Here is a 19,123-nt window from a genome sequence, read left to right on the forward strand (position 1 = left end):
AGGAACAATACCATATTAAAGGAGTTACTAACAGACAGACCTCTATAGTTAGAAGTGAAGGAAAAATACCATATTAAAGGAGTTACTAACAGACAGACCTCTATAGTTAGAAGTGAAGGAACAATACCATATTAAAGGAGGTACTAACAGACAGACCTCTATAGTTAAAAGTGAAGGAACAATACCATATTAAAGGAGTTACTAACAGACAGACCTCTACAGTTAGAAGTGAAGGAACAATACCATATTAAATGAGTTACTAACAAGAGAGAACTCTATACTTAGAAGTGAAGGAACAATACCATATTAAAGGAGTTACTAACAAGACAGACCTCTATAGTTAGAAGTGAAGGAACAATACCATATTAAAGGAGTTACTAACAAGACAGACCTCTATAGTTAGAAGTGAAGGAACAATACCATATTAAAGGAGTTACTAACAAGACAGAACTCTATACTTAGAAGTGAAGGAACAATACCATATTAAAGGAGTTACTAACAAGACAGAACTCTATACTTAGAAGTGAAGGAACAATACCATATTAAAGGAGTTACTAACAAGACAGACCTCTATAGTTAGAAGTGAAGGAACAATACCATATTAAAGGAGTTACTAACAAGAGAGAACTCTATACTTAGAAGTGAAGGAACAATACCATATTAAAGGAGTTACTAACAGACAGAACTCTATACTTAGAAGTGAAGGAACTAGGGATGTCAACGGTTAACCGTTAATCGATTAACCGTCGCTAACGTCGTTGTTCGGTTATTGCTGTCGGTCTATCAGTTAATATAATTTTTTTTTTTTTTGTCTATTTACTCAATGAGCTCATGCCCAAACAAGGGGTGTCTATTTGGATGCTGAAATGTTAATGCTTTTTGTGTTAGAATTATGCCTTTATTTTTTGTTGGCTTTGCTGAAATTTATAAGTTTATTGCCACATTTTGATCAGGTAATCATTCCAAAATCATTCTGGCTCTTATATGGATGACAAGGAAATATATTTTTGAGAGCTTTATTTCCTGTTTATGTAAACATTACAACAACAACAATCTGTTAGAAATAACAGAACTCTATACTTAGAAGTGAATGAACAATACCATATTAAAGGAGTTACTAACAAGAGAGAACTCTATACTTAGAAGTGAAGGAACAATACCATATTAAAGGAGTTACTAACAGACAGAACTCTATACTTAGAAGTGAAGGAACAATACCATATTAAAGGAGTTACTAACAAGACAGAACTCTAAACTTAGAAGTGAAGGAACAATACCATATTAAAGGAGTTACTAACAAGACAGAACTCTATACTTAGAAGTGAAGGAACAATACCATATTAAAGGAGTTACTAACAAGACAGAACTCTATACTTAGAAGTGAAGGAACAATACCATATTAAAGGAGTTACCAACAAGACAGAACTCTATACTTAGAAGTGAAGGAACAATACCATATTAAAGGAGTTACTAACAAGACAGAACTCTATACTTAGAAGTGAAGGAACAATACCATATTAAAGGAGTTACTAACAAGACAGAACTCTATACTTAGAAGTGAAGGAACAATACCATATTAAAGGAGTTAATAACAAGACAGAACTCTATACTTAGAAGTGAAGGAACAATACCATATTAAAGGAGTTACTAACACGATGCACGATAAGCACCTGGGCAGTGTTTACCTTCTCTCTCTAGCCACTTCTTAACATGCAGTGGAATCCATATTATAACCTGCACCTAGCCGGTTGGCCTGCATGTTAAACAACAATTAGCCGGCCTATGCGCACTCCCGCGACTCCGTATCTTATCTACCTCGACCACCGGTATAAGATCCGCTTCCACGCAATCGTGGCTCATGTTTAACAGTGGCAGGTCATTATCCGCATATCCGTAGTGGGCAGGTGTGGCTCTTCGTGACTCACTTCACGTTCGCTAGTTTATTAATTAATGAATCATTCGGGCAATCGCTTATATCAACGAGCAAACTCATGGTTTCCTCAAGTGCTGCAAAAACGGCTTGATTTGTTAAGTGGGGGCTAGAATGACCGTGCTTTCCGAGGTGAGGGCTGGCTTGACTGCAGTTGCAGGCAGCCAGGTCCAGTGCATCAGGAGGGATGCTGCTGCGCTGCTTGCTTGCTCCCATGTCAGAAAAAGCCTAACTTTTGTGGGGAGAAATACATTGAAAACTAGTCAGATATGACTTGAAATGCCACTTATAAATAAATCACCCACAGTGATTGACGACAGTCCGACCACTATTTTGACTGGGCTGCTTTATGTAGCAAGGCGAAGCGCTAATTTTTGGCACATTGCCACCCCTCGTTGGAATAGACTCCGTTAAAAAGGCATGCTTTTTGAAGTCTCCAGATTTGTCGCTAACGTGATGCAGCCAATTCTATCAGCAGGCAGTGTTGTGTGCCTCCCCACTGCGTAGAGGATAGGAGCTGACTGACTGATAGGCTATCAAACTTTTGTGGGGAGAAATACATTTAAAACTAGTCAGATATGACTAGTTGCCACTTGTAAAATAAATCACCCACAGTGATTGACGATGGTGCGACCACTATTTTGACTGCCTCATAGCTAAAGCTGTTTCCTATCACATTTCTTGTTTTTGATACATGCTACCGCGCCCCCCCCCCCCCCCCCCCCGCCCACTGGCAGAAAAAACGGCTCATATCCAGTTGTTTCTTAACAAAGACCCCTCATGTTTAGAAAGGCAAAACCTGAAAATATCCTGTTCTCTCTAGCCGGACATGATCCAGAGTTCATGTTTAAAACTCATTCACCGCCAAAGACGTCTTTGACGTGTTATCAGAAATAGCCCTCCCCGCCAATGACGTGTTTGACGTGTTTTTGTTTTTATTAGTGCAGCGCGTAGTTCAAACACTTCCCCAGCCTGTGACATGGTATCAGGTCCCTGCCTCAAAGTCAAGCCGACAACACGTGAACAAACACATACCGCAGCTGTTGTTTGAAATGAGCAGGAGGAAAAACAGAGAAACGCGCTTCCTTGTAGAGAGGAGAAACGCCATTGAAACGCCCCTCGGCGCACTGCACTGCTCGCCTTGCTGCAGGGCGAACCTGGATTGAGTTGTTCGCAGTAGTCAAACCCGTGACGAACATGATCGATCCGGTTCCAGCGCCTGGTCCCAAAGCCAAGCCGGACCCGTTCCTGTGTCGCAGCATTCGTCCCAGCTCGAACGAGAGGAGGAAAACGATGCGAAGCAGAGGAGGCTAGACGCTGATCTCAGACCAGATGGGTGTTCCTCTCCTATGCTAATTTGCGGGGCGATCAATAGTGTTCCCTTGGAAGGAGGTGCGATGGACAGAACTCCCTCTCTCTCTGTGTGTGTGTGTGTGTGTGTGTGTGTGTGTCTGTCTGTCTGTCTGTGTGTCTGTCTGCACACTCACTCACACTGAGTAAACTGTATTGTTGAATGTAAAGCACTTCATGTATATATATATATATATATATATTTTTTTTGTCATTTGTGTCATAACGAATAATATTTACATGTCTGATGTCAATACAGTTCAAAATAAAAGAATTGAGAGCGAGTTCTGCCTGAGATTGTGTGCTGTACAAAAATGCCATTTTCTGCAATTTCTTTTCTCAGAGAGACCTTTTTGGTGAAAACAGGGTGTATATAAATGGCTATAAGTAGAGTACAGAACATGCTAAAAGCTCACTTTTTTTTTCCTGGTGAACCCAGAGACGTACATCTTCATTTTGAGGTATTGCAAATCATTCTGGTGCTAATAGATAATTTACTGTGGGTCTTGAAAGATGACCAACAATTATGAAAATCTTTGGCCTGTGCTAAATATTGGCAGTCCTAAACTGGCCATGAATGAGCTAAAAGGCACTTCTGTTTTCCTCATGGAGATCTCCCATTTCCTCCTCTGGCAAAGCGCTCCGTTGTGACGCGTTTTACATCACAACGGAGCTGCGGAAGTTCTGCTCGAGAGGCAGAATCTGCTCCGAGGGCGGCTGTTATTGTTTATTTTTTAAGTATGCGCACATCCACGGAGAATCCATCAAGAGTCTTAACGAGCCTTAATGACTTGCAGCTGGCGGGGGCAGAGTTTCTGCAGGAGGATTTTTCTCCGTGAGGTAAACAGAGAGAGAGGTAAACACTGCCCATGTGCTTATAATACCGAGATTATATGATACAAAGTGGGTTGATTATCGGTAAAGCCATCCTTTAAAGGAGTTACTAACAGACTAGTCTCTCCCCATACTCAAATATTACGTTGAATCGCTGCACTTCGCATACTACATACAGTAAGTGAGTCTGTGCCAGTTCACAGCCACTGCTGGTTTTGAAGGCGGGTTGAAATTGAATGAGTGACAGGTCATAGCACAGATGAGAGAGCGGTTTGAAAAATGGGCAGCGCCTCCCGTGTTGTCTGATCGCAAAGTCGTTACTGATTGGGGAGGACTGAATCCATCACTGGCATATGTTACGGCCTTAGGCCGTATTTGTATTGTATTCCCTTATGTTTCTTGTTAATTCCCTGTATGCATGTGGTTTAGATGTGTGCTGAGTGAGAGCTCTTGTTGTGAGTGGATCTTTGTTCTACAGGTGATGGCAATCAGCTATGATTGGCCGGTGGTGGCTGTGGATTGGTCGACCCCGCAGCACACTGCCTTTAAAACTCCCTGGATTCTGCAAGATGGTGGGGAGCCCAGCAGTAACTGAGTGGTGTTGCTGCTGGTCTTTCCCCTCACGCCTCCAACCAGTGTGCTCTGGCGTGTTGTAAACAGCTTAGTCCTTAGCCACATAGCTTATCTGAAGCTGTAGGGGTGAATGGGCCTTTTAATTTCATGTTTTCTCCTGGTTTTGGTTTAGTTGAGGGAGGTAGGTTTATTATTGTCTTTTCTTTCATTTGTTTTGTCCTTAGTTTGTTTGTGGATGGTATTTAGTGTGAGTTTTGGCTAATGTTCACCCTGAGCCATTGCTTCAATCCGTTTTACCAAATTTGCACTGTTAATGTAACCCATGTTTGATGCCTCGCAATAAAATTGTGCAGTTTGTTACATTTTACATCTGGTTTCTGTGTGCATTTTATGTTGCAGCCTGACCCTAGACCGGGTCGTAACATAAATTGGGGGCTCGTCCGTACCTTCTGTAAGTATTTTTGCTTGGCAGGTTGGTGACTTGGTATGCTGTTTGGTTTGCGTTCACATCGGGTCATTCTGGCTGGGTAAGTCTGTGCAGCAGTGACATGAATCTTTGAGCTGTGTTCAAGAGCAGATGTGGTGGAGGTGGCTTAAAAGGGGGTGTTGTGGTGCCATTTGGTGGAAGAGAGCTGAAGGCCAAAGCAGTGACTGCTCAGGCCACACCCATGCAGGATAGGTGAACTGATGGGTTTAACACTCAGCCGGGTTAAGGGGGAATTATGCTCACCCTGCCGTGAAGGGCGCGTGGGTGGAGCGAGGGGCGTGCGCGTCAAATGACGTAAATTTGTTGGGCGTGGTTATTCGCTAGCTCCGTCGGGCACTCGTGCGGTGCGACATTTTTTTCCTCACAGCGCGAGCAGCGCACGGCTTCTCTCCAAACATGTCCACTTTCGAGCCACTGAACCCTGAACACTGAGCTGTGTTTTCGCCACATTTCTTGACCCATGTGGTAGGCTATAAACTTAGATTTGCAACTGTTCGTTTTTAGTAATTTCACCAAGTAAATGTGTTGTGTTGAGAGCATTATTGAGAGAGATTAAAAGCAGCACAGAGTAGTAGGCTATCAGGGCTGAGAAGTAAAAACGGCTTTCAGTAAAAACAAGTTTGGTGAGTCCTTCATGTGCTGATGTGCGGTCATTTGAGAGTGAAAGCGCACTCAATACTGCACAGAGTTTCATTGCGACTTTTCACGGGCTGTTCTCACCATTGTACAATACATGCTGATCACTTTCTGAGTATAATGGCATCACCCCCAGCGCGAGGTCTGCACGGAGACTCGCGGGGCCCCACCCCCACGGAGCTTTGCTCGAGTATAAGAGCACCTTTAGTGGTCTGGTGAGTACAGCGCCTTTCACTGCACACCCTGATAACTTTGATGCTAGCCAAAACACATTGCTTTGCTCCCTCAGACCTGGGAGATGAGGTTGATTCATCTTTTGGTGTTTTTTTTTTCTCAATAGTTTGCTGGTGGCAAAGCAAACTTGGTGGAAAGTCCGTGGTAAGCCTGCACTTATTTATCCCTGTGAGCCAGCCATGGTAATGATAATATGAAGTGTTTTTGTGCGTTGTGATTTAGCTCTAGAGACATACCAGCAAAAAAGTTTGCCATGTTTAAATCTGCCAACCAAACATGCAGAATTGCTAGTGGGTAATGTTCGATGTGATGAGCAAGGTGTTTGGCTTGGTGAGTTTTCTGTTGGAGGAGTGTGTTTAGTGATCTGTGGTACTTTGAGTTCTGTGTAGTGAAGGCACAGCGTGTGGGTGCACAGGCTCTGTGGGTTGGGACGCCAGCGCACAGACTCTGTGCATTGTGACAACACCCTTGGTGTTAGTGCTGGGGGGGACATTTTTAACATCCCCTTTTATCCGGAAGCGCCCTTAGTTCGTTTTCGTCCAATGTCTAATATGCTTCACAAGCTTTAAACGGAGGCAGTACATGGCGCCTATTTACAGGTAGTTGCTGTTCTCCAGCAGTTGGGAGCACAGTCGGAGGGCGGGGACACATGGGACAGAAGGTTTTGGTTTTGTTCGTTTTGCCGCTGCCCTGGCGTCTTTTGTTGTGAGGGTTAGTTGTGATAGCTAATCTGAGTTAACCTGTGAGATGTAGATGACCTGTGGGAGGTTTGCGTGCTGTCCTGATTTAGAACATCTCATTTGGGGTGAGAGGTGAGATGTTCTCTTTTGGGAAGGGGGGTGTTACGGCCTTAGGCCATATTTGTATTGTATTTCCTTATGTTTCTTGTTAATTCCCTGTATGCATGTGGTTTAGATGTGTGCTGAGTGAGAGCTCTTGTTGTGAGTGGATCTTTGTTCTACAGGTGATGGCAATCAGCTATGATTGGCCGGTGGTGGCTGTGGATTGGTCGACCCCGCAGCACACTGCCTTTAAAACTCCCTGGATTCTGCAAGATGGTGGGGAGCCCAGCAGTAACTGAGTGGTGTTGCTGCTGGTCTTCCCCCTCACTCCTCCAACCAGTGTGCTCTGGCGTGTTGTAAATAGCTTAGTCCTTAGCCACATAGCTTATCTGAAGCTGTAGGGGTGAATGAGCCTTTTAATTTCATGTTTTCTCCTGGTTTAATTGAAGGAGGTAGGTTTATTATTGTCTTTTCTTTCATTTGTTTTGTCCTTAGTTAGTTTGTGGATGGTATTTAGTGTGAGTTTTGGCTAATGTTCACCCTGAGCCATTGCTTCAATCCGTTTTACCAAATTTGCACTGTTAATGTAACCCATGTTTGATGCCTCGCAATAAAATTGTGCAGTTTGTTACATTTTACATCTGGTTTCTGTGTGCATTTTATGTTGCAGCCTGACCCTAGACCGGGTCGTAACACATATGACTGGCCAAGTGAACGGTTCGCTCCCATAACCAGCCCTCTGAGGGAAAGTGTCCCAGAGAGAGCTCTGCAGTCTGCAGCATGCAGTAACATATGGCTCATTTCCACCACATTTTACTGCCCTGCACAGCTCGTCACCAGTCGGCTCTACTCGTTTCGACCCGATGGATGTTCTGCTTCGACCGCCAATCATCTGCCCCCGCCCACCTCCGCCCACAGCTGGTCGTCATAGCGACCGCATATCTGTCCTCCGCCTATACACTGAAGTAGGCTATAACATAATGTTACAATTAAATCCATCCACAGAACTTTTAAACTGTTTATGAAATACTGGTGCCTCTAAATGACCTACAGTGTACATGGGCGAATGTGACAATCGGCCAGGAGAGTGGATATCACTTTGTTGTTAGTCAAACTCACATGCATGCGCTGCGCGGGGACGGGAGAGGCGCAACAGAGTAGCCTCTACCCCGGCGGCCTCTCACCAGGCAAGACCGCGGCTTCACCAAAGACCCGCCTGCGGCCTAGCGGAGCGCTGCACTCAACTACAAGGGCTTCCTGACCAGCTGACTTTTTTCTCTCTCAAAACAATTGATTTTATTTCACCAGAAGCGAAGGCAGCAACACAAAAGACTGATGGAAATAACATAACAGAAGAGAAGGTAAGCCCACTAAACTGGTATGCAGCATTGCATTGACAGTCAGTAGACAGACAGAGTAAACACGATTCTCCCTGACCAATCAGTCATCAACAATGTTTTCACGTCACCATATGGTACCGGGTTCACAGCCCTAGAACCCCGACGAGGCAGGGACGAAAAATAGCACGACTCAACCCCAACTCAACCCGGGCTGGGACGGTTTTTACCGGTGGAATGAGACCATTTATCGAGTCGAGCGGAGCGCGACCGCGCTACTACCTGCGGTGGAAATGGGCCAATAGTGTATCAGGTTAAGAACTCTCATGGGTCTGGCGTTGAGACTACTAACAGACAGACCTCTATAGTTAGAAGTGAAGGAACAATATATTAAAGGAGTTACTAAGCTCCTTTTGAGAGAGGAAAACTGAAGGATGCCACAATAACAGCACCCCATAACAGCCATAGGGCAATTGCCGGGACCATTTCAATGCAGATGGAGGAAAAACATGATGTTACTTCACTTCCCTTTCACTCACACATACACACTCACACACATATACATTCACACTCACAGATATACACACACATATACACTCACAGATATACACACACATACACACTCACACACATACACATATACACACACACACACACACAAATGTAAGAATAAGGATACAGTTCAAACTGGGTGCTGGACAGCAGGAACCTGGGCAGGTCTGACAGAGTAACCAACTGAACCAAGTCTAAAGTTGGTCTGTAGTAATGGAATACCTGGGGAGAGAGAGAGTGAGAGACACAGAGAGAGAGAGGGGGGGGGGGCAGAACACAGTAGCTGTTAACACATTGAGTGCCAGCGACGCCATATGGCGTCAGTAGAAATTTACCGTAGAGTGCCAGCGACGCCAAATGGCGTCAGTAAATCCAAATTGTTTTTTTGACGGGGGGGTGTCGATCTAAGCTTCTTACGTCGCCTCTAACAATATTGTAGCTATTGGAGGTCGATAACCTATTTTACAAACCCATTAGGTGGCGACAGCACTCTCCTGATCAGAGAAAAAGGAGCCAAACACACAGAAATAGTCACTGGGGAAAAGGAGGAAATCGCATCGCACCCGTCCGTATGCATCGACGTGCATGAAGCACAACGAGCACAACGCCAGCTGTGCCCCGAGCAGCAGCATCCACGGTCACAACTGAGCACCTCCGTGTACGCTGCAACAGCACATTCGCATAATCAGCCTTATTATTCCGAACTGGAAGCATGCGAGCCCGTGACAAACACACACGGAACCAAAAGGCTGGATGTCGCGCACCATTCACTGTGTGTGCGCAGCAAACTCAGCAGAGACTGAGAGCCAACAGACACATAAGACACACCCAGGAGGCGTGTGCAGTTGAGGGGGGGGGGGGGGGGGGGGGAGCACGCAGAGCAGGCAGAGCAGCATACACTTCACCCAGACAGACCCAGACATCAGAAAATTAGCTTCAGAGTCAGTGATGTGCTTGAAATGTTTAATTTCACAAAAGGCTCATTATCTCAGCTCGTAGAAAAAAAGGGGTGTTTTTGCTTCAATCAAGCTATCTTCTCCGGCTCATAACTAAAGAACGGAAAATGGGATCAATAAACTTTTTTTTGCAGGTGATAGAAGAGAGTCTCATCGTTATTTGTGCGTGTTCAGTGTTTACATAGTAATTATTAAAGAAATTATATGACTGTTTTAAAATGCATTGCGGCCTATGTGGCACAGCAAGCAACCTTTTGCCCAAGGGCCGTGGCACTCAAAGTGTTAAGGGGGCTTGACTTTAGAGTAGCACGATGGTGTTGAGCTGCCCTTCAACTGGAGGTACCAGGTTCAAACCCCTTTGTTGTTGGCAAGCATTAACCCTGCTGTCTTTGAGCAAGACACTGGATCCCAACCAGCTCCACATGTGCCGCTCTGCGAATTGGTTCCAAATCTGGATTTGAAGATCCAATTGCATGGTGAGCAGAATCCCATTTCTGTACATCCAGAACTGTCCTGGTGTGGGTGTGTGTGTGTGTGGATGGGGGGGACCCATGCTCATTGAACATCTTAGGGGTCCACAACACAGTTCTACATCACAATTAAACTAGAAGGACCGCACCGAGGATATATGCCTCCTCCAACAAGTGAGTAGTCGACATCCATGTCTGTCCAGACTTTGACGTGTGAGCCAAATGTGAAGAAATTCTGTCAAGGCGTTACTGAGATATGGCATAACCGAGCTTGAAAATGGCGTTCGTGAGGTCACAGTGACCTAGACCTTTGTCCACCAAAATGTAATCAGTTCATCCTTGAGTCCAAGTGGACTTTGAGGCAAATTAGATGAAATTCCGTCAAGGCATTCCTGAGATATCGCGTTAACGAGCTTGAAAATGGCATTCCTGAGGTCACAGTGACCTTAACCTGTGCCCTTTGACCACCAAAATCAAATTAGTTCATCCTTGAGTCCAAGTCTATGTTTGAGCCAAATTGGAACAAATTCTGTCAAATCGTTCCTGAGTTATCGCGTTAAAGAGCTTGGAAATGGGGTTCGTGAGGTCACAGTGACCTTGACCTTTTACCTTTAACCACCCAAATCTAATCAGTTCATCCTTGAGTACAAGTGGAGGTTTGAGGCAAATTTGATGAAATTCCATTAAGGTGTTCCTGAGATATCGTATTAACAAGCTTGGAAATGGCGTTCGAGAGGTCACAGTGACCTTGACCTTTGATGACCAAAATCTAATCAGTTCATCCCTGCGTAGAAGTCAACGTTTGAGCCAAATTGGAAGAAATTCCGTGAAGGCGTTCCTGAGATATCGCGTTAACGATTGTGGGAATGGCATTCGTGAGGTCACAGTGACCTTGAAGTTTTACCTTTGACCACCAAAATTGAATCAGTTCATCCTTGAGTCCAACTCAACGTTTGAGGGAAATTTGATGAAATTCCGTCAAGGCGTTCCTCAGATATCGCGTTAACGAACATCGGACAGACGTACAGACAACCCGAATCCATAATGCTTCCGGCCTGGCTATCGCCGACGGCGGCATAATAAAAAAAAGAAAATCAGGGTACGTTCTAACACAGTCTTCAATTACCGTATTGGTCCAACCCCGATTATAAGACGACCCCCCTTTTTCAGATGTACGTATTTCCATTTCCTTCTATTCCGACCAATCCGGTAATAAGCTTATTATGTTACGGAGGGGAACAATTATATAAAGTGTAATTTGGCATAATTACAGGTCATTTGCATATAGCGAAAATTAAAAGAATGCCATACAAAGCCTGAAACCCTGGTCTCCTAATTTATGGATCTGGAGCAAAAATCGGGTGCTGGCCGATTGCTGCTAAATCCCTGTATTTTAAGAGTAGATAATGGTTCTAATCAGCATGGGTCAAATTCCTGGTCTGGTTCCCATGCTTAACAAGTTCAATAACCCTTAGCTCTAATTGCCTGAAGAGACCAACTAATCCTCTCTGACCTGAAGATATTTTGTACCCAATAGCCAGAAAACAGCCAGACACATTGTGAAGACCACTGTGACATTAATCTGACTCCCTGTGGACAGGCTTATAAACAGACTGCTGGTTAGTTACTAGGGGTGGGAATCACAAGTTTGATCACGATGCGGTCCGATCTCGATTCATTTGACAATGATGCGATTTTTACCCTCTTTCACTTTCGTAGTCAGGAAAGGCCTTCCATGCTTGGAGTGAGAAGGGACTGGTTTCCATCAAAGACCCATAGATGGTCATTTTGCATCCTTTGATCAACTAAAGAGGAGGTTTGAGTTGCCCGGCACGCACTGGTTAAAATACCTGCAAATCAGAAATCATGTTCGATCCAAGATTCATAACTTTGAGGCGCTCCCAAATGAACATGCCTTTTTCGATGTTTTGCTGAGCCCTCCTCACTCCAAGCGCCTCATTTCTAGACTTGTACAACTGTTTGATAGCTGTACCATGGCCTATACTGAGAGAATTAGAGAGGCGTGGCAGGGGGAACTTGGCGTTGATTTGTCTGACATTGTTTGGGGTAGGAGTCTGTCTGGGATACAACTCTGCTCAGTTAATAGTAGGCACCAGCTGGTCCAATTCAAAGTCGCTCACCGTCTTCACTATTCTAAGTATAAGTTGCATAAGATCTTCCCCTCTGTGTCACCACTCTGTGACAGGTGTCAGACGTCAGAGGGCACTCTGTCTCATGCCTTCTGGTTCTGCCCTTCACTGTCGGGATTTTGGGCAAAAGTATTTGACTGGTACTCTGTAAGGCCTACAAAATAACCCTTCAGCCGGATGCAGAACTTGCCATCTTCGGCTGCTCGGAGAACTCTCTGGACTTCCCTACAGCTGTCCAACAGTCTCTGACACTGGGGACAACTGTGGCCAAAAAACTAATTTTGATGGAATGGAAATCCCCCTCTTCACCTTCTTTCCAATTGTGGTTGACAGACATGATCTCTGTTATAAGGATGGAGAGGCTCAGTTCCTTGAGAACCAACTCAATTAAAAAAATCCTAACTATTTGGGACCGTTTCTAGCCTACCTCAATGAGGTTAGGGGCAGCAGGTGACTTGCCCGGCTAGTTTATTATGACAACCATCAAATTGTTAAAATAGCATAATAGTTAGCCAAACAGCTGAGGCTTCAACAAGTGGTTGTTCCAAAGTCGCTAATAGGACACCGATGATCACTACCGATTTTCTGCAGTACTTGGTTATATTTCACCAAGTAACAGATCGATTTATGTTGTGTTTTAGTGCATATGAGTGTTGGTAGACTGAATGGTTTGTGACAGGCAGTTCCAATCCCAAAAGAATATGAAATGTACCATACAACTTTCACCCCTTCCTCAACAAATACTGTTCAAGTGTGCTTCTGTAACACACTTAAAATGGGGTAAACATTTCATTTCACCATTCAAATATGTCCAGTCCAAGTTGTAGGGAGGTTTGATCTGCATGAGAACAGTCTCTCTCGGAAAGAAAACAGAAGAGATTTTCCCAATGTTGAAAAATATGACAGGATCCAGGGGAATATCCCCTACACATAAGTGTACAGTACATTCTCTGCTTTGAAACTGACAGCTCTGCTATACATAGAATTAACTTAATCTATTTGTATGATTCCAGTTACAGCTAAAACACACACACACACACGATACCACAATGTATGTGTCCCATTTAGTCTGTGAACATTTTAATATTAGGTGATGTTCCTCAGCTTTCCCTTGCAAGTATGATGGTTTATTCCAGGGCTCTTCAATTGGCAGCCTGCGGGCCGCATCCGGCCCGCAAGCGCCCCCTGTGTAGCCTGGTAAACCAGCCCGTCACGTGAACTCATATTTCATTTGGTTCTCCGTGACGGTCTGGCCCCGGCGCCATGGGGGGGGTTTAGCAGCGGCGGGAGCATGGGCGGGCGTAGTTGCCTTGACAGACAACTCCTTCAGCCAATCAGCATCAGATCCAATCAAACCCAAATCCACTCGGGAGAATGGCAAAAACATCTTTTCCGCCGAGAAACTCTGCGGTTGCGGCGATACTCCTGTACTTGTTTAATTGTTGTTATTGAGTCTATTTCTGCAATAACTGCACTTTATGGCTGTTTAAACTAGACAAACGCTGACATGACTCCTTGAGAAGATCAGGCAAGGAGGCGGCCATTACTGTTTTGTTAGTGCAGTGCTAGTGGCGTTCCTGATTGGCCAACTTGCGCTGTCAATCACAGCGGAGTCGCTGATTGGCTCTTCCGCTCTTCCGCTTCTGCTAGTGCTAAACCCTCCCCATGGTGCCGGGGCCAGACCATCACGGAAAACCAAATGAAATGTGAGTTCACGTGACGGGCTGGTTTACCAGGCTACCCCCTGTGTGGCCCGCGCTGGAATTGCAAAAAAACAAAAACAAAAACAAATTTACAGTGCACCTGAACGCAACATGCAAGATACCCGCTGAATAAGTGTCCAAATGTTCATGTCATTCTGGCCAATACTCCACTTCTGTTATAACATTTCAGTCTGGAATATGGAATATCTTTCAATAATCTTTATGACTAAAAGGCTAAAAGTAATCTCATGTGTAAGAAATTACTGTTCTACATTGAAGTAAAAATGTAAATAATTAACTCGTTGGTTTTGGTTGGTTTGGTTTTATTTAGCTTCAAGAGTGCCTTTTTGTTCTTGTGTGACCCTCAACAGGCTTTGAGAATCCCCGGCCACTTACTAATAGTTATGCTTAAATTAACCCACTCATATTCTCGTTTATTTCAAGAAAAACATTTTGGCTAGTGGAAATTCTAATTGGCTGGTAACTTTTAAATCTAGCAACCGTATTGGCAGGTGGTCAAAAAAGTTAATTTCAAGCCCTGCAGGGAGAGCAGGTGGTGACATAGGAGTGAGAAAAGGATCAAATATTGGTGGTTAAGATTGAATAATGACATCACAACTAGGGCTGGGTATGGGTTCAAATTTCAAGAATCGATTCAATTCCGATTCACAAGGTTCCGAATCGATTAATCCCGATTCGATTCGATTCCGATTCGATTAATTTCAATATCGATTTGGTTAGTGATACTAAAACATGTTTTTTGAGCTGTAACCTGAATTACATGACTGTCCAGTTATGTAACACAGGGGTTCCCAACCTTTTTTGCGCCAAGGACCGGTAGTTACAAGGAAAAAAAAGTTGCGGACCGGTTGTCAATTTTAATGGTTTTAGTTACACATATATTTACTCACCAGGTGGTGACAAAGGGTAAATAACAGCCTTTTCATCTGTCAATCAAGACACTTTCACAATTATGCACAGTGATTTGATTTCAGCCTATATCATTTCTAAAAGTAGATATTAATGATCAAACATTTCCATTTATGTAGCCTACAGTATTTCTTTTTGTTTCAACTACAAACATAAATAAACGTCAACTTGAAACTACAGTATGTTTCAACTACCACACACAGCCTATAATAGTATAGCCTATGTTTATAAAAAAAAAGAAAAAGAAAAAAGAAATCTATCTCTGGACATATGAATCGATATCAAAGGATTAAAATAAAAATCTATTCAAAATCGGAGAATCTATTTTTTTAACCCAGCCCTAATCACAATTGTTAATTTAAAATGAGTTATTCCTCTGAACCTGCCTTCAAATGCTCCACATTTTTCGAGTCGGCGCCAAGGCGCCAGCACCGTTCGGCAGAATGTGGCCCTTGGTGAAAAGTGATTGAAGAGCCCTGGTTTATTCAAAACTCTTCCAAAGAGTCACATAGAAGTATAACTTCTAGAGAAGAATTTAGAAAAGGCAGAAAAGTTGACAGAGGCAGTACCCAATGATGATTTCCGTAGGTGGATTTCACATTTTCTGCCTTTGAACTGTTCGCATCACTACAGAATACATTTCACTCTTCACCGGGGATGGACTGGAGGTCTTAAAATTCACTGACATTCCAGAAATTTCATGACCCCTTGGATTTACTAAGTCCATAACATCCACTTATCATTCTTAGCCTATGGAGAAGCTCCAGGCTGCAACCCACTAGACCTCTTGACAATAAGCAGAATGGTAACACCAACCTCTTTAAGTCAAAGGTCAGAAAGTAGTTGTTTGACTGGATGCCAATACTGTAGAAATGTGTTATTTGCACAGTATTGTGCTGTCTGAATTTATATTGTTCTTGTTTAGGTGGTAGAATGAGGAATAATACTGAAAAACAGGTTATTATTAACAATGCCTATTTTGAGTCATTGTAATCTAGTGTTGTTTTTAATGTTTTTAACACCACAATGGAAATAAGACTATGACTTTTTGTGTCAGCCTTTAAATGGTCAAAGTTGTCATATTGGCATTTAAGGTGTGTTGTGTTATAGATGTTGGACTTTCCCACCTCCTCTCCCACCGCCCGACAGCTTCCCTCTGCACGGGTGCGCAAAAGCACATGCCATGATTGCCTTACCTTTAGGGCTTTTAGCGATCAAAAGCCTTCCAGCCTGGGACATACATCTTCATAGAGTAATTTACAGACTAGGTCTACACAGTATAAGGATAATTGTGTGTCATAGGTGCGCTCCGGCAGCTATTCAAATAGCACTACACCCCTGATGCCGTCACATTGACTGCACCCCAAAGCAACCCCCTTTAACAGCATAGTACTGTCTTTTTACTGGGCTTTAGTAAATTATACCAGGCAGACCTGTAAAAATAGTGGGTCTGGTTGAAAAGTAGATGCTTGAAGTGACATATTGCAAGTGATGTGTCTGGAGGTTATTCCAAATGTGCGATAGATTTAATAAATCTCACATCAAAGAAACACCTCAGGTCTGGTACATACACAGCACAGCGTACCATCCCTGCCCACTGAGGCTGTCTGTCTGTGTGTGTGTGTGTGTGTGTGTGTGTGTGTGTGTGTGTGTGTGTGTGTGTGTGTGTGTGTGTGCGTGTGCGTGCGTAAGTTACTCTGGCAGCAGCGAGGAGGTATGGTCGTTTTTTGAATGTGTGTGTGAGCAGAGTGTGTACATTGTGTGTGTGTGTGAGTCATTATAAAGCCGATTCTTTTAATTGTGTGCCAAAACAATCGCCACCATCTGCTTCTCTATACAGGGATCTGATGAGATCAGACAGACACACACACACACACACCATATCCACTCTCCACAGACACATAACTGACTAGCGCGCGCAGCCGCGCACAGACAAACACCATAATAACTATCAACTTTGTTGTGTTAACTGAGTGTGGTTTTCATTATTGTCTTTAATGTGTGTGTGTGTGTGTGTGTGTGTGTGTGTGTGTGTGTGTGTGTGTGTGTGTGTGTGTGTGTGTCTGTGTGTGTGTGTGTGTGTGTGTGTGTGTGTGTGTGTGTGTGTGCGCGCCTGCGTGTGCTATAGAACCCATATCAGACAATAATTTCTTAAGTGCAGCTCCTGTGTGGTTTTTATTGTTATTATTAATCTACATCATAAAACCCCTTACAACTCTATGATACACACTCTGTTGTAAAAGACCTCATCTCACCCACAGTACATTCTCTATACAAATACATAATGTTTACCCTCTCTGCACACACACACAACCACCCATCCACACTACAGTCTATCCTCTCCATACAGACACACACACTCAAAGCAGAAGCGTTATCCCATAACAGTGAGAGATGGGTTTTATTCATGATGCCCTTATAAGTTGGATCTCTGAGTTGGTAGCAGACAGTGAGGCAGTGGCAAAAAGAGAGGTGGGTAGATTATGAATTCCAATTAGAGATCACCATAAGGCCAACAATCACCCATTAAGAAAATAATTATATTTTTTTAGAATTAGTATCATTATTGTTAGCTTTATCTTCTTCAAAACTCCACATGCCATATACTGTACGTAGTCATCTAACATACAATTTATTATGACTATAATAGCTATAATTTCTGGGATTCAGATCAGTTTTTAAAAGATAAAAATGTTTGGATTAACTAAAAAATAGTCAACTCACTGCCTTAATGTAAGCATAGAAATACTGCCAAAATCAACAAAAAACAGTAAGACATTAACTAAAGAAATGCTTATAAATATATGAATGAATGAATGAATGAATGAATGAATGAATGAATGAATGAATGAATGAATGAATGAATGAATGACTGAAATCTGATAATGGGAAAATATAACTTGGGGAAAAGAGTCCAAATCTAGGTGGGCGTACCGTAAAAACTACATCAACTTTAGTTTAGTTTATTTGACATATCCGTTTAAAATACATGCAAGTCAGGCATTAAAAAAAAAACAATGTCAAGGATAACACAAAAAGTCGTGGACTTGTTTCCGTTGTGGTCCTTGGTGTCAACGTATACATAAAACACTTAACACGTTAAGTGCCATAGCCGAGATATCTCGTCTTACATAATCCAACGCTTGAGTGCCAGAGCCGAGATATCTCGTCTTACATAAACATTTATTTTTTTTGACGGTGGGACATCAATCAACAACTTTTACATCTTCGAGATCACTATTGGAGCAAGATAATGTGTATAATCTATTTTACCGACCACTAAGTGGCGACAGTGCTCTCCTGACTAGAGGAAGGCAAGCATTTTTTTAACTTGTCACGCCATTCTCACCCCAGCCATTCTCATGAAAATGGATGGGGGAAAACGCTTTCGTTTTCGCGCTGATTGCTGGCGATGCGGGATTGCAAATTTACATAATAGATTACAAGTGGAACACACTTTGAAACACGCAGCATAAATATGACCAGAATCGCAAAAGCTTCTCTCAACCAAAACTCCGAGCGAGCGAGTCCATCCCGACTTCCTCAAACAGCGGCCACGCAGCCACAGGCACAGGACAGCAGCAAAGCACTGTCAGACTGGTGACAAGCTTGTGACGGCCGCTGCAGCCAAGAAGAACGCCCACGGAGGGAGGAGTTGAAGCAACTCTCCCTCTCGCTCTCTCCCTCTCTCTCTCTCCTCTCTCTCTCTCTCTCTCTCTCTCTCTCTCTCTCTCTCTCTCTCTCTCTCTCTCTCTCTCTCTCTCGAGAGAGAGAGAGAGAGAGAGAGAGAGAGAGAGAGAGAGAGAGAGAGAGAGAGAGAGAGAGAGAGAGAGAGAGAGAGAGAGAGAGAGAGAGGAGAGAGAGAGAGAGAGAGAGAGAGAGAGAGAGAGAGAGACAAGGGCAAGAGTGGGAGACAAGGGCACCCATAATCACAGGCACGTGAGGTGGTTCTAAAAATCCATTTATCTCCAAACTCTCTGAAAATCTCTGAAACCATGCTGTACTCAACGGCTAATATCTACATAACTACTAACTCTGCAAACTACCGTAAATTCCGGACTATAAGCCGCGGCTTTTTCCCCGTTTTTTGGCCCCTGCGGCTTATATAACGGTGCGTCTTATCTATGGATTTTTTCAGAAAAAAAATTTCAAATACAAATAAAATCTCTCTTTTTTAGCACTCTTTCTACCTATAAATC

General features: G+C 43.4%; 1 protein-coding gene across 1 annotated transcript in view; it reads right to left on the reverse strand.

The window, feature by feature from the left end:
* mtbp (MDM2 binding protein) overlaps positions 1 to 19,123 on the reverse strand; it is a 108,782-nt gene that overhangs the window by 54,827 nt on the left and 34,832 nt on the right. Inside the window, exon 9 of the mRNA XM_083634804.1 lies at positions 8,843 to 8,937. Coding sequence (XP_083490930.1) covers positions 8,843 to 8,937 — 95 coding nt within the window. The remainder of the gene's footprint in view (positions 1 to 8,842; positions 8,938 to 19,123) is intronic.

The sequence above is a fragment of the Poromitra crassiceps genome (genome assembly GCF_964638095.1).
Source record: "Poromitra crassiceps genome assembly, chromosome: 1".
Classification (NCBI taxonomy): domain Eukaryota; kingdom Metazoa; phylum Chordata; class Actinopteri; order Beryciformes; family Melamphaidae; genus Poromitra; species Poromitra crassiceps.